General features: G+C 45.4%; 1 protein-coding gene across 2 annotated transcripts in view; it reads left to right on the top strand.

The window, feature by feature from the left end:
* The window catches only part of SNX7 (sorting nexin 7), a 56,420-nt gene extending 46,019 nt beyond the window's left edge, over nt 1–10,401 (top strand). For both annotated transcript variants that reach the window (XM_054564798.1, XM_054564797.1), the window contains one exon: nt 9,993–10,401. In XM_054564798.1, the coding sequence (XP_054420773.1) occupies nt 9,993–10,070 (78 nt within the window). In that variant the 3' untranslated portion in view covers nt 10,071–10,401. The remainder of the gene's footprint in view (nt 1–9,992) is intronic.
* Nucleotides 10,402–16,068: the final 5,667 nt, after the last annotated feature.

The raw sequence follows: 16,068 nt of genomic DNA, 5'->3' as shown, positions 1-16,068 counted from the left end.
CTTGACAGGTTAGCTAGCTGATACTGACATTTTTCATTCATTGAGCATCACACTTGAGCACTACGACCACAGGCTCCGTGCTGGCTCCTGGGGAGACTAGAGCGGGCGAGACAGCCAGCCAGCGAGGAAAAGAGCCAATGGCAACAAAGATGATAGTAAAGGGTAACAGGTTCCAGGGCAGAGGCGCCACGGGTCAGACCTAAGGTGGAAGGAACCGGGGAGGCTCCCGGGGGATGTGCGTAGCTGGCCGGTGGCACAGATGGGAGAGAAGGCACGTGCGCAGGGGCCTGGCAGGGGGAGAGAACCCCTGCGAAGAACTGAGGTTCTTTTCCGGAGGGCGAGGGGGCGAAGACGGCGTTGAGTCGGAAAGTGAGGCTTAGAGGGGAGGAAAAGTTTTCCTCGACCCTCTTAGGGCCTCCGGCTGGGTGGGAAAAGCGAACAGCAGAGATCGATGAACAGGAAAGCATGCAGACTGATCAAAGTTCCCTGTGACACCGGGGCCTCGCTACGGAAAGGCAGACTCCAGGCGCAGGCCCGGGTGTTTCTCCGCTAGGTTTCGTGACGCGCCGGTGGCACATGCAGTAATGCTGGGTCCGGAGGGAGAGGCCATCAGCGGGGGGAGACTTAGCCAGGCCTGCTTTCTGCTCGGGGTCCCTTCGTCCTCAGAGAGAAGGCTGCCCCTTACCTCTGGGTGGGGGGAGGGCCCTGTCACACGAGGGGTTTAGGACCTGCTGCTTCCGGGGAGGAGTGTGGGGCAGATCCAAGCGGCCGTCCTGCGCTGCCTCTCAAACTCCTTCAGCTGGAAACATTCTCTGTGCCAAGGTGCCGTCATTAGCGGGCAGCGTGCCTGACCCCCACGAGGCTGAAGAGGGCCTGCCCGTTGCCCTGCCGGTTTTCATTCTAAGGGATATGGGAAACGCCCTGGAAGTGCCATTCAGCAAGCGAGTGATACTGTTTTTCAGACCCACCGTCTAGAAACATCACTGCCTGCCTGCGGGTCAGAGTGGAGCAAAGTGGGACGTGGTGAGACTAGTTAGGGGACTAGCAACTAGTTGCCAGTTGCCGCGGTGAAGTCAGAGACGTGAACTGACCGGCGGTTTCGGGATGGTGGCCACAGACTGGTGGACATGGCCATGTGATTTTCTGTAATAGGAGGGACTGGAGTGCTCATTTCCTGTAACTCCCTTAACTTCTTATTCTACATGAACAGCCTGAAGTAAATCCAAGTGTCTGAAGAGGATTCCCCATAAACCTCCGGTTTTGACGTGATTTAAAATATTCCTGTTGGAGAAAGCACATTTACCACCTCAGGCTTCATCGCCACTGAGCTCTTCAAGTCCGCAGGAGAGGCTCCGCCTCCCCTTTGCCACGGAGCCCGTCCAGACGACCAGCCGGACTCATTCCTAAGGAAATGCCTTGACAATTAGAGTTTGTAATGTATGGCAATTGATTATGATTATAAAACATAAGTGTTTTAGGGTACAAAAATCATGGGACAAGTGCACCTACTGTATTTTCCTTTAAATGATAAGATCTGCAAGGCTGTTCTAAGTGAGGACCTTTTTTTTTTTTAAGAGGAAGTATCCACAGCCATTCCCTAGAACTCCAACAGAAATACTTGGTTTTGATTATACCTCTCACATAAATACATACTTCTGTCATTCTCAGATTGAATTCCGTTTATACAAAATACTGTTTTCTTAGAAATAAATTAGCCTCATGTGCCATATTGCCATATGGCAAATTTTATTCTTCATAGCATTTGATATCAGTACGGTATGTTTTTACACTTTCCTCCAAGTGAATTATATTTCTAAATGTTACTGAATATACGCGTGTATCAGGTGCACTGCATCTTGGAGGTATGAATTTGCAGGAATCCTTGGTGTTCATTACCGTGACTTCAGAAGACACCTACAGCTCCGGTCACTTGTTTTGCTGGCTTTTTTCGTGAGCGAGTAAGTTCTAAGTGATTGGCACACTGGTCCACGCATGATCAGGGGTTTGGAGCCCCAAAATCAAGGCCTCCCCATGCGCACAGAGACTGTGCCGTGCGCCCGGCCCCATCACGATGCGCTGTGACCGGTTAACTTCAGAGAATCTCAGATACGCAGGGAAGTGAAGTGTTCTGCAATCTTTCCCTTCCCTTTGTAAGTATAATCACATTCTTATGGAAATATTTCTTTTTTTCATCAGCATTTGCAAAGATAAATCCCCAAAGGGGTTTGGTTCTAGTGTGATAGATGAAATGCAGTATAAACATTTGCCTTTGGACTGACTTTTATGAAGTCAAATGGTCAGAGCTGGTTTATAACTTTAAATTTAAATATCAAAGTGATAGAGGAAGATCAGATTATAAATATAAGGTGGCGGTCTGTACCAGAAGCCAATTATTGTCATACTGAAATGTGCTTAGAGGTGTGGATTTAATTGGAGACGGCTGACACCAAATATGAAATAGGTATTTTATAAAATGAGGTTATTCCCATTCTCTCCTGTAGGACCAATAATTAAGAATAATTTTATTGGGTATTTTTTGAAAATGAGACTAGCAAAACAATAAAACTCCAAAGCCAGCTGAACACGAGTGAATCATTTCAAAGCCTATTCGTGCCCAGATAACCAAAGACAATGATTTCCTGCTATAATACGAAGGAACGCTGAAACCATAGAATGCGGCGTGTTCGAGCGCGCGCACGGGCGTCTCCCGTCGTTCGCCAGCAGGGACAAAAGAGCGCCTGTTCTTGCTGCCGATGCTGGCGATAGCGATGAGGATTATGATGGTGGTGAAGAGAATCGAAAGGACGGGTATGGGACCAATGGAAAGAATGGGCTCTTTGGAAGTTTAATTTTAATCTCATAACCGTGAAAAGAACCCCTAATGTGAATTTTTGACATAGACAGCAGTTTGTTGTTGAGTGAACATACTACTAAAAGCAATGTAGTTTATTCCTTTGCACAGTTTACTTTAGACTGGTCCATGGATGGAGGTCCTTTTCTCATCGCATTATTTTTCTCATGAGATCCACGTGTGCACGCTAAGAACAAACAAGAACAGCAGCAACTGAGCTATGTACATGGACCAGTAAAGAAGAAATGTATTGTGTGCCCATAACCTTTTCTCCTACAGGGGTGCATTTAAGTACAATTATAGAAAAACGATTTGCTCTGTTCAACACAGAAACACGTGGTTGCATAATAACCAGGTCAGAGGTCACTTCGTTTCAGATGCTAGTAGTCTTATTTAAGATGTCAGCTGCCTTGAGTAAAGTCATTCATTTAATATTCTGTTAACGCCAAAACCCTGTGCTAAGCACTATGCAGCATCCAAATTCAAACCTAAATCTTCTTCACTAGGAGGTTACAGTTTATTAGGGAAGAAGAAGTACGTGTATTTTTCACTTGACCAGTATAGCTTTACAGCAAATTAAAATTTTAGTGGAAGAATATTTAAATTCGTTTTATTTACCTGAACTGAAATACACAGACTTAGTAGAAAGGTGTTATCACTACTGAACAATATAATATACATATCTCCAGGGAAACCTAGGAAGCAGAAAAACAATTACAGTGGACGCTGTTTTCTGGAAGGTAAATGAAGGAAGAAGACGTGACAAGGATACATGATCCAGCCAAATGAATAATCCAGCCTGTTTTCCTAAAATCCGAGTCATTTACGGGCCATTTAAAAACTAGAGACATTTTGTAAAAAACAGTAATCATAGCAGTCCCTCTAGGAGGAAGGAATGGCCAGGCGCTGACTCTCCTGGAGACTCTTCAGGTGCAGTTGTCTTTATTTAGAAAGGTATTCCTCGTCATGTTGGGGAATGGGAAATCCTAGTGAAAGTACTGCTTGTTTTAAATTCAGTGGCGCACAGCCTGCTGTGACCGTTGTGTAAATTCTGTGAGCACATCGGATAAACTCTGGCCTTTGTGCTGACCTCTGTGAATTAAGAGGAAGAAGGGTTAGCGACCCTAGAGTTGGTGCCAGCCGGCCCAAGGGGACTGTCCTGTGCCTGAGAGACACCGTCAGTGGGAGGCAAGAGCAGAGGGAGGGACCCCTGCCCATCCTCAGTCGTATTTCCAGAATTTTGGAAAGCGGTTTTGAAGAATGACCAACAAGGTCGTGGTAATTTCAAAGTCACAGACTCTCAAAGGGACTACGATGAAGAACAATGGCCAGTTCTAAAAGCAGGAGGAGGGACGCCGGCGAAGAAGCGGACGTGGCCGCCCCCGTGTGATCACGCCTGTGGCCCAGGCGCCCCGAGAGGCCCGGGCGGGCTTTGGGGAGGCAGGGGAAGGGGAACGAGGAGCTCCGCTAAAACACGCAAAACGAACTCCCAACGGAAACCGTGTGGAGGGAGCAGCAGACAGAACCACTGTGCTTCACTTTTATTTCATTCACGTGTTCTCCACCGAGGGGAGTGAAAGTGTAAGTTAAAAGATGGAGGCAAATATAAATAAAAGGGAACTAAAACCAGAGTGTTGTAAGAGAGAAAGATCTTGAAGAAAGAAGATGGATTTACTGATTTAAAAAAAAAAATTAAAGTTGGGTATCAGGACGCCTGCCGCTGGCTCATCCCAAAATCTTAACCATGTCCTCTCTGTACCCAGTCCCCTTACCTGTCAAGTAGAGGGGTCGACGCTCCTCCCGTGCCTCCCCTCCCTTCCCCTCCGCGCCCTGCCCCTCCGCACAAGGCCCTCACGACTCTTGCAAAACAAAAGTAGAAAACACCCGAACTGCTTTAAAACATCGCAGCTGCACCTCAGTCATCGCCCAGAAATCCGAAGGCGGACGGGGTCCTTCCGGTTTTCTGGAGTCTGGCTAACCCAACACAGACACGCTCTGTGTTCGAAGCGTCCAGTACTAAAGTGGGCAGACTTGGTGTACTTGGCCTGTGGTTAGGCAAAAACCACGCTATGATATAGAAAAAGTGCGAGTAGAAAAGACACACATTCAGATTTTGGCCCGTGGATGAATTCTTGCGATAAAGATTCTCATCGCATTAGACCTTATGGGCGCCTAGCTTTCCTGCTGTAAAAATGGGAGGCGGACTAAGTGAGCTGTGGGGCTCCTCTCTGTAGCAGATCTTGAGCGTGAGACCCAGTGCAAAATAATAAAGAAATGACCACAAGATGGCGTCTGTAGCTAATGAGTCTTTTTGTGCTCACTCTTGCAGTCCTTTCATTATCGGCAGTATTTACAAACGCACATGTATTACTTCTATTCTTGAGAGATATGTAAAAGTACATTTTAGACAAAAATACACAAATCCCATTATTTTTAGTTACTGCTATTTCTAAACTGATACCTTGGCAGGTGATTCTTAGAAGCTGAGTTTAGACTTTGCCAAAAATGAAATTTATGAGTAATTGTCAACTGTTGCAAAATACTAGATGTTGCTTCCTTCTAGCAGCGCCATCTCTACCTTCTTTCGAGATGGACTACTTTCCGTAATTTTAAAACACGCAGCTCCCGAAAGGTTTCCTCACTGATTTGAGTCTTAGGGTTAGGTGGCGAACAGCAATTCCTAAAATGTTTCACAGTCCCTCGCCCTTGTCTAAGGCACGGTCTGCTGTTTTTACAAGGGAGTTCCTTTTGCAGTGAGATCAGCTTCGGGGAAAGAAGTTTACGTATTTGAGCTTCCGTATTTCTTCAGATGAAAGCGATGTCATCCGTGCCCAAGACCCCCGGGGACAGCATTCAAGTCCTTAGAGGCCATCCGGGCATGGCTCTCGTGTTTAGTTTATTAAGAGAGAAGCAGTAGCCACGGCACTGCCTAAACGGTCCTTCTAGGTGCGTAGATTAGTGAGAAAAACAAGAAGCAGCGCCACTGTTGCTTTACTATGGAAATTTCTGGTTTGAAAACAAATACATGGGCGCTGACTGGTGTGGCCAGTGGGCTGGATATCGTCTTGCAAAGCGGAAGGTCGCCAGTTTGATTCCGGGTCAGGGCATGTGCCTGGGTCGCGGGTTCAGTCCCCGGCTGGGCAGCTGTGAGGGGCAACCAACAGCTGTTTCTCACACCGATGTTTCTCTCCCTTGCCTTCTCCCTCCTCTTCCCTCTCTCTAAGAATGAATAACTAAAATATTCTCTCTAAGAATAAATAAATAAATATGGTAAGCTTTGGCTTATGGCACACTTTATAATAAGAGGTATTGTTGTAGACAAATATATGGTGGTTTTACTTTATTATCGTAGAGCTATAGAGGTAATATTTTACTTGATTTATGTGATAATTTGGATGACACTAAATTTTCTGTTTTTCCTTTGATTTTATTTTACAATTACAGTTCACGTTCAATATTATGTTGTAGCAGTCCCAGGTGTCCAGCCTAGTGGTTAGACAATCACGTACGTTACAAAGTGTTCCCCCCCGATATTTCCGGTACCACCCAGTACGTGCATGGTTACCACAGTTGTTATAGACTGTATTCTGTAGGCTGTGCCTTCCATCGCCATGACTCCTCTGAAACTACCCGTCTACATTTCTGAACCCCTTCCCCTTTTTGCCCAGCCCCCAAACGTCCGGCCCCCAGTGGCTGTCAGCCTGTTCTGTGCCTGTGAGTCTGTTTGGGTGAAACGAAAGTTTCCATTAGCAGTTCCATGAGCAGGTTCTAGCAGGGCCAGCACACTCACTGGCCCGCTGAGCGTCACTGAGAGGCGGAGACACTGGGCGAGGCCGCTGGTGCCTGTGGGTCCCCGTTCTCTTAGCTGTGAGGTGCAGGCCCTTGACTTCATCCCGTATCGAAGCAAGTAAAACAGTGCGGATTCATCTGCAAGCGGAGTTCCTGTGGCTGATTCTCCGATGATCATACAAGTGCTTTCGGGTGTCGCTCTGATCTTGACAGACTTCAGCTCACTTCACTAATTGTGAAGATTTAAAAGTGGGGGAAAAAAAATCAGTTCCTTGATAGGAAACAATGAGAAGCTAAATTCCTTTTTGAAAATATAACTCACAATGGTAAACAAATCTCACATTAGGTTTTTAGATTTTTCTTTTAATGATTCTTTATATCCTCTGATTATCAATGTCGTGGACACAGTAGCTACTGAACTAAATTGTTTTACTATGTAGTACAAACAATCCATTTCTTTTTGCTTAGTTTTTTCATGCTCAGAAAAGCAAGAAAGTAAAGAGATTGAAAAGTGTTAGATATTGTCTATTATTTTTAAATATATTTATATGTATTAACTGCATAAATGCATAATGGCTTAATATTAAACATTGGCAGGAGGCGCAGTTCACATTTATTTAGTAAAAAATTTGCAACCAAGATTCCAAAAGAGGCCCAGGGACACCGGGAGCTGCCCGGTGCAGGGCCAGACCCTCAGCTTCGTAGGCCGAGCAACCCCATCCATTGGTCAGCAGCCCGGGGCAGGCGGGCGGGCAGGCTTTTCTGGCAAAACAAATTTAGAGAGCAATAGACGCCAGCGTGTCCATGGATTAATATTCAGATTGAAAAAGGCAGCTTTTTTGATGACCAGTATATTCTTCTCCATAGTCACCTGCCTTTCTGAGTACCTGCTGTATGCCTGGCACGCATGTGGTCATCTGCACTTACTGAGTACCTGCTGTATGCCTGGCACGCATGTGGTCATCTGCACTTACTGAGTACCTGCTGTAGTGGCACGCATGTGGTCATCTGCACTTACTGAGTACTGGCTGCATGCCTGGCGTGGAGTAGCTCAGTCATCCTCAAAGGGCAGAGGTCCTTGTGGAAGCAGAGACTTTCCCAGGGGTGCGAGGGAAATCCGCTTCTATCCACGTGCTCAGTCTGATCAGCCCATGGGGTCCTGGTGTTTAGTCCTTTGTGTAAATTTAACTTGCTGAAATTTTGTCTGGCTTTTTGCAGCAACGTTTATGAGGGGCAATGGTTTGTGGTTTTCTTGTAATATCTTTGGTTTTGGCAAGTTTGGGAGTGTCCTTGTGTCTTCAGTTTTCTGGAAGGGATTGTGTGGGATTAATACGATTTCTTCCTTAAAATATTTGATAGAACTCACCAGTGAAGCCAACTGGGCCTAGAGTTGTGCGTGTGTGTGTGAAGATATTGAACACCAAATTCAAATTCATTTGGGTTTTCTGGTTTTCTCTGGAGTGAGGTTTGGTAGTTCTTATTATTCTCCTTTATCTTGTGTAGATTCCCACTCTGATCTTTCCTGGGTTTCTTTCCCCCTGCTTTCTTTGGGTTTAATTTGTTCTTTTTTAGTTCTTGAGGCAGACATTTAAGTCATTTATTTGAGACCTCCCTTCCTTTCCAAGGTAGGCGTTTAGTGCCGAGCAGCAGTCCCTGCACCATGTTGGTGCCGTCCCACAATTTTCCTGTTTTGTGTTTTCATTTTTATTCAGCTCAAAATACTTCTAAATTCCCTTTTAACTTCTTCTTTAATACAGGGGGTTATTTATAAGTGTCCTGCTTATATTTCAACTATTTGGGGATTTTTCAGATATCTTCCTATTACTGGTTTCTAATTTATTTCTATTATGTTCAGAGAATAAACTTCATATGATTTGACTGTTTTTAAATTTATCGAGACGTCTTGCATAATCTATTATTTTGCTGTTTATTTTTTATTTGTTTCTTCTTTGCTCCCACTTTCCTTGTTATGCCTTCTTTTGGATTAATAGACAATTTTCCATGATGTCATTTTAGATCTTTTGTTGGTTTATCAGGTACAAGTCTTTGTTTTATTATCGTAACGGTTACTTTCAGGCTTATTGGATGTATCTTCTATTCTGCTTTCAAGTAATATGAAAGCAGCCTACCTGTCATTAAAGAACCTGCCATTATATTGCTCCATTTCTTTCTCCTGGCCTTTATGCGCTTTTTGTCATATATTTCACTCGTCATATATTCTAATCCTCACAAGATTTTGTTACTATTATTAATTAGGTAGCCAGTCATATTTTAAATATATTTAAGTACAAAAGTAGTATGTATGTAACCTCATAGTTACCATACGTAGGGCCCTTCATTCCTTCATTTGGATCCTTCTTTTTATCTGCTCATTTCTTTTCTGCCTTCGAGACTTAAAAAAAAATTAGTTTGGTCTGTTGCTGATAAATTCTGCAGCTTTGGCAAGTCTGAAAATGTCTTTGTCCTACCTTTGTCTTTGAGGGGTATTCTAGGCTGACCGTGTTTTTCCTCTTCCATGTTAAAAACGTTGCTTTATTGTCTTCCCACATTACTTTGCATGAGAAATGCGGTCATCCTTGCCTTTCTTCCTCTGTGTGTAACACGCAGACCATTCAGATTGCTCTGGATAAATGTCACGCGGACGACTGAGACCGGGCTACTGGGGCGATGAGCCCCGGGCAAAGCGCGGCGTGGGCCACCTCACTGTGCGTACGCCTTCACCGTCGTCCCTGTCTTCTGACCCTTTTTCACTTTCTGGGGCCCGTTAACGACCAAGTCTCACCGCCTCATGCCCACGGGACGTCATGACATACTAATTGCTCACTTTTTGAGCACTTGGTTTGCACTAGGCGTTCCGCCTAGAGATTTATACAGAGGGTGTAAGTTTAACTTTCCTAGCAATTGCATCAGCGGGAGGTAAGCGCTCACCAACCTGCCTTACAGCTGCAGAAACTAATGGAGATCGTTGACTGGTGCAGACTCACACTTGCTGTCGTGGGATTTGGATCCGATTACACGTGCCCGAGCCTCCACGCCTCACACCGCACACCCGCCTCTTCGGACCCAAACGGTCCATCTCTTTCTCTGTCCCTCAAGCAGAGGGGCACCAACGCATCATTCCAGCCAGCGAACCCATGCTAATCTTTTAACCTTTCATAGGCTTTCCCCTTATTGAGCGGTAGTTTCGCTCAGTAAGAATGAAAACAGGTCGAAGATGACGAGGAGTCTGGCAAGCTGGGGGCAGAGCGGAGCGGGGCAGGCCGCCGGGGGGCGGGCACGTGAGGACTTCCTTCCGTTGACACTGACCGTGACCTGCTGCTCATCTGCTTGTGCCGTGTGTTTCCTTTCTCAGTGCCTCGCTACCTGGGAATCCTTCCTGACGTCCCAGAGCGACCTCGCCTCCAAAGAGCCCTGTGAGGAGAGCCCGTGACCCCGTGGGAGACGGCCGTGGCCTTGGGGAGGAGCACCCACTAGCCAAAGCCTTCTTTCCAGATGGGCCGTGTCCTTGACAAAGTGGATGAGAGGCGTTTCACACTAGCTGGAAAACCAACAAGTTGACACTCAGGTATTCCAGATCACTGATATAAATTGGGAGATACACACACACACACACACACACACACACACATACATATATATATATGTATAAATATTTAGCTTAGTTTTACTTATGTTCCTAAATTTGTATGCCAATAATGAAATATAGAAAAAATTTTTTCTTGAGTATTTGTCTGTGGAACATATCATTTTAAATATATTATAAAGACTCAATTTTAATAAAAAGTTTCATATGAAAGGACGGGCTGTGGCGTGTTCTTTCTCCACAAGGAGCTCGGGCCTCCGAAGCGGGTTCTAATGCGAACTCCCCCCTTCAGGTCAAGTCCATGCTGCGTTCACCTCGACTTCACCATCGTTTCCTCTGAAGTATGATTCACTTTGCTACTAGGAATTTGGAATAAATAGAAAAAATGATTTACTATCCTTTAACATTGATAACTGTTCAAAAGTTGGTTTGTTAGAAATTAAGCAATTGTTTTCCACAATTTAAAAAACAAAGGGACCAAAATAAAGTTAAATTATTGAGTTATTCATTAGTTATCACGACACAACCGTATTCCCTCTAGCAAAATTGGTTTTGTATTTTTTTACATCATCTTCGCTACTCACACCTAACTTTTCTTTTTGAGTATACCCAGTGTTGACCAGATTTACTCTTCCATTTATTTAGTAAGCGCCTGCTGTCTGTGAGGCTCAGGTGTGGTGCTCAGGATCCATGGCAATGAAAAAGACACACAACACTCACTCCGTTCTGCAGACTTAGACCTAGTAAGAGTGGTCATACAAAGTGGCTTCCTACGCATGTTATGGCCGTGTTTGAACACTGAATACCTTATGGTATTTGAATATTCGCTGATTTTTAGAAATGAATATTGCTCCAGACTTTGAGTAAAGTTGGAGGTCATGCATGTTACATTACATGCAGAACTCATCATTGGGGTATTAGCCCTACAATGAGCGTCTCACACACACACACACACACACGCACGCACGCACACACAGTTAGGCATGTAAAGAATCTTAACAGGAGACATGAGCACCTATATGCATACAAACGTAAACCGTTTCCTTACACACTGGCATGTGGGATTTTTAAACCATTTGCAGTAGAGACTCTGGCTCCCTTTCCACCCTTGCCCACAGCTCGAGGCCTCACCTCCCCTGTCCCCCCGTCCCCCCTGCCCACCCGGGGCAGTGGCCCAGACAGTGGGCGGGCGCCCTTGTGGGGCTCGGGGAGGAGGTTCACACCACACAACCCCGCACTACATCACGCAGCTCTTGGCCAGCACCCCCTACCCTGCCCCTGTCTCCTCAGGCCGAAGGGGCCACTAATTTGCTTTTCTGTCCATTTGCCCACCCAGATCTGCCTATTCTAGTATTTCATATTAATGGAATCATGTAATACATGATCTTTGTGGCTGGCTTCCTTGACATGTTTTCAAAGTTCATTCAAGTTGCAGCACTTGTGAATACTTTATTTTTCATTTATGGTCAAAAATATTCCATTGCATGGGTACACTGCATTTTGTGTATCCCTTATATTGGTTTATCTTTTCATTGATAGACCTTTGGGTTGTTTTTGCGTTTGGCCTTTGAGAACAAGGCTGCTGTAACAGTTGGTGTCTAAGTTTTTGTGTGAACATATGTTTTCGTTTCCCCCGGGCCTGTACCTAGGAATGAAATTACGGGGTCATATCACAACTATATTAAAGCATTGCTGGAGCTATGAGACTGTTCCCGAAGGGGCCGCACCGTTTGCCCTTCCTACCAGCAGCGTGTGAGGTTCTGACTTCTCCACCACCCCGGAACACTTGCTATTTCCTGTTCTTTTATTATCGACATCCTAGTGGAAGAAGCGGTTATCTCCTTGCTGTTTTCATTTGCATTTCCTGATGTATCTTTTCATGTGCTTACTGCCCATTTTGTATATTCTTTGGAGAAAGGTCAGTTCTTTTGTCCTTTTTCCAAGTTTTGTCTTTCTGTTATTGTGTTATTCATGTATGTGCTAGCTCCAAATCCCGTACCAGATTATGACGCGCCAGTATTTCTTTTCACTTTCTGGATAATGTGCTTTGAAACACAGTTTTTGACTTTGACGAAGCTCCGTGTATCTGGTGTTTCCCTTACCGGCTCTGCCTGTGGTGTCCTGTCTAGCAATCCACTGCCAAGTCCAAGGTTATTCCATGCGCCCCACCCCCCGCCCCCGGCTTTCTCCTCAGAGTTTCCACTTTTAGATTCAGGCTGGGGCCCACGTGGAGGGAGTGGCTGTGCAGGAGGAGTGGCTGTGTGTGAGTGGGGGCACTCTCTCGTTCCCTTCCCCGTGGACACCCACCTGGCCCAGCACCGCTTGGAGGAGAGACCGCGTCCCCGCCTTCCAGCCCCGGGGAATGGGCCGCAGCCGCGCCCGGGGCGGGCTTCCTGAACCGGCTGTGACGTGAGCTGTGAGGGGCCTTGTTAGGAATGTGGAATGGTGGCTGGACACCTCAGCATCAAAAGCTCTGTAACCACAACAAAATAACGTCATTGCCTTTTACTAAGAAGAAAGGTTGACCCTCAAGATGACGTGTACCTTTCATTCAACAGGGGCCTTCTTTCCATAACCACTTCCCAAACCACAGATTCTGCTCTGTCCAGTTCCTTTCTCCCCAGCAGAGTAGTAAACAAATCAAGGAGCGTTTCCCAGTGCCTCGCTTTTTAGAAACCAGACGTGAGGTGACGGGCCACCTTCTCCAAGAAATGGAAGTTGCCTGGACACAGATTCTTTCCGGCAACACGATTCTGACGTCCAGCTCGCGAACGTAGAAATAATGGTCCAGCGCATTTCATAAGGGCTTTGGATAAACCGTTGGAGTCACCCAAGGTAGAATGAAATTTGGAGCATACTGTCAAGAAAAAAAAAGGCACTTCAGCATTTAAAATTCTGAGCCCCAATTTCCCATCTGCGGAAGGGGCCTTAACCTGCCAGATGCACATTGCTAGGAAGTGTGAGAATAAATTAAACACAGCTGACTCTGGCTATTTGCTCTGACAAAAAAAAAAAAAAAAGTATTAAATTCTACAACGGTTTCCCCTTGTCCCCCTACCTCGCCCCCTCCCTGATGCTTGAAGCTGCCAGCCCACCCGTGAATTCAGCTGAGATGAGGCAAAGTAATGGTCATCATTACTAAGATGTATTAAGAAACGCTCTGCATAAGATGCATATGTGCGACTATAAATATACATAGATATAAGTGTGTGCACAGGTACATGTGTGCGTGTGCAGGGTGTCAGTGTGGGTGGTAATTAGTGGAGAGACGTGTGAGTTAGCCGGAGCAGGAAGCCATTGGCAAGCGCACTGCTTCCTATGGTCCTGCCTCCTCTTCATGGATTATGGCTCCATGGGTTTTGAAAATGTATTGACATTCCTCATCGTAAGCGATGAGATCCTTTCAAATGGGACAGCAGTGGGTGGGTGTGTTTGCCACCCTCAGTGAATGTAACTCTTCTTTTAAATTTTTATTTACTGATTTTTTTTTTTTTTGAGAAAGAGGAAGGGAGAGGAAAAAATGTACATCGATTTGTTGTTCCACTTATTGATGGACTCATTGGCTGATTCTTGTATGTGCCCTGATTGGGGATCGAACCTGTAACCTTGGCCTGTTGGGATGGCGTTCTATTATTACATATGTTCCAAAGGGCAAAACTGAACTTCCACAGTTCCTGTTTATAGTTCTCCTGAGGTAAGTCATGGAGATTGAAGAGATTGTTTGTATTTTTTATTCGAAAACATAAAGTTAGGGCCATCTTTTGGTAAGCTCAAAAGAACAATGCTTCCTCGTTCTAGGGGAAGTCATCCCTGCACATGCAATTTAAGTAGCTCATCGTAGCTGGTTAAATGAGGCATTTGATAATTATGCATAAAAGATTTTCTCTTTCTACCTGAAGTATTATGATTACTGATTTTAAGATTAAGTTATTACCACTTTGAAGTGGTTTGTTTGAACCATCTGAGACTGTAAAGTCTTTGGAACCTCTTTGCATTTCAACGTCGCCATCCGTGCATCCGTTCGCGTGCTAATTCACTAATTCCACCAATACCCCACTGCCCTGGATAGGTGCCAGCCGCCCCACTCTGGGCAGGGTGAACAGTAAGGTGAATAATAAATACATCTCAACAGATGCACATACTAGTCTCTAGGGCTGCCCTAATAAAGCGCCCAAACCAGGTGGCTCGGAATAACAGCAATGCACCGTCTCGCAGTCTGGAGGCCGGAAGCCTGACGTCAAGTGTCAGCAGGACCACCTTCTGCTTGATGGCCGTAGGGGAGGGTCCCTCCTTGCCTCTTCTTGCCTCTGGTGTTCGCCGGCGGTCCTCGGAGTTCCTCGGGCAGCAATGCATCCCCCGCCCCGTCACGCGGCTGCCTTCTCCCTCAGCGTGCTCACATCGTCTTCCTGCTGGGTGTCTGCCTCTGCGTCCGAATTTCCTCTCTTCACAAGGACGGCAGTCATAATGGTTAGGGCTCATCCTAATGACCTCGTTTGAACCTGATCACCTCTATAAAGACACTATTTTAAAAATAAAGGCACATTTTGAGGTACTGGGGGTTAGAAAACACGAAAACATGAGGCAGTAGGTTTAGAAGAAGACATGTGTTCTTGGAGGGACACACCCCTAACGATGCAAAACTGCGAACTGTGATGAGTGGTAAGATGCAGTGAGCCAATTAACAGAATGACGTGGAGCTCTGATGTTTTAAATCCTCACCTGAGGATATGTTTATTGATTACTTTAGAGAGAGAGGAAGGGGTGGAGAGAGAGAGAAACTTCAGTGTGAGAGAGAAACATCCGTCGGCTGCCTCCTGTATGGGCTCCAACCAGAGAGGGAACCCTCCCCCGAGGGAAGATCGATCCCTCATCCTAGAGATTGAACACGCCCTGGATATGCGCCCTGACCAGGGATGAAACCCACAACCTTTTTATGTACGGGGTGATGTTCCAACCGACTAAGCCACCCGATCAGGGCTGGGGCATTGGTTTTAAACTGCGTAAACAGGAAGGACCACCAAGCACCCAGAAAATAAGAAGTAACTAAGCAAAGGGAGCACTTTGGGGCTGCGTGAAACAGCACGTGCAAAGGCCCTAGGGTGGGGAAGAGCTTGATGCACCGCAGGAAGTGAAAGGCAGGCAGGTGTCCAGAGTGTAGTCAACGAGAGGAAAGGGGTCTCAAGATAAGACTCCATCAGAATTTTTTTTAAAGGAATTGTGAGCAATTAGCAGAACTTGACCAAGGTTAGGTAGGTAGTGTGAGTTGCTTGTATATTTTGTATATTAACCCCTTATCAGATATATGGTTTGCAAATATTCTCTCCTATTCCTTAGGTTGCCTTTCCATTTTGTTGATGGTTTCCTTGGCTGTGCATTTCCCCATAGTATGCTCTTGGCTCCTCTGTCAAAAATTAACTGACCCTGTATACATGGGTTTAAAAGTTTATTTATTATGTCATGTCCCACTGTTCCTGGAGTTCTCATGTCTACATCTGGGACTAATACCGTCACAGTAATAATAATTACTTTATTCTTTATAAATAATCCTTTAACTCTCTGCCTCCCATTCTCTTATTCTGTGCTAGTTGAACGCAATTAGGGAAAATACGGTGATTCTGTAATATAAAAAGCTGGAAAGTTACCCTTGAGTTGGAGGCTGGAGATTAACTGAGGATTTGCTGCTACAGAACAGAGCAGAGATTACCGAGATTTTGACTAAAGCAGCAGCAGCAGAGAATTGAAAGGAGCTGCTAAAATGTTAGGGGCGAAACAGAATTTTGTTCTGAAAGCTGAGGAAGCCAGAGGTGCAGGATAAATAAAATGAATAAAGTGTATTGCTTCAGAG

The sequence above is a fragment of the Pteronotus mesoamericanus genome, unplaced genomic scaffold, assembly GCF_021234165.1.
Source record: "Pteronotus mesoamericanus isolate MK-2021 breed Mesoamerican mustached bat unplaced genomic scaffold, CSHL_Meso_final scaffold_99, whole genome shotgun sequence".
Taxonomy (NCBI): Eukaryota; Metazoa; Chordata; class Mammalia; order Chiroptera; family Mormoopidae; genus Pteronotus; species Pteronotus mesoamericanus.
The sequence above is the reverse complement of the archived record's forward strand: the minus strand, read 5'-3'. Positions and strand labels throughout refer to the sequence as shown.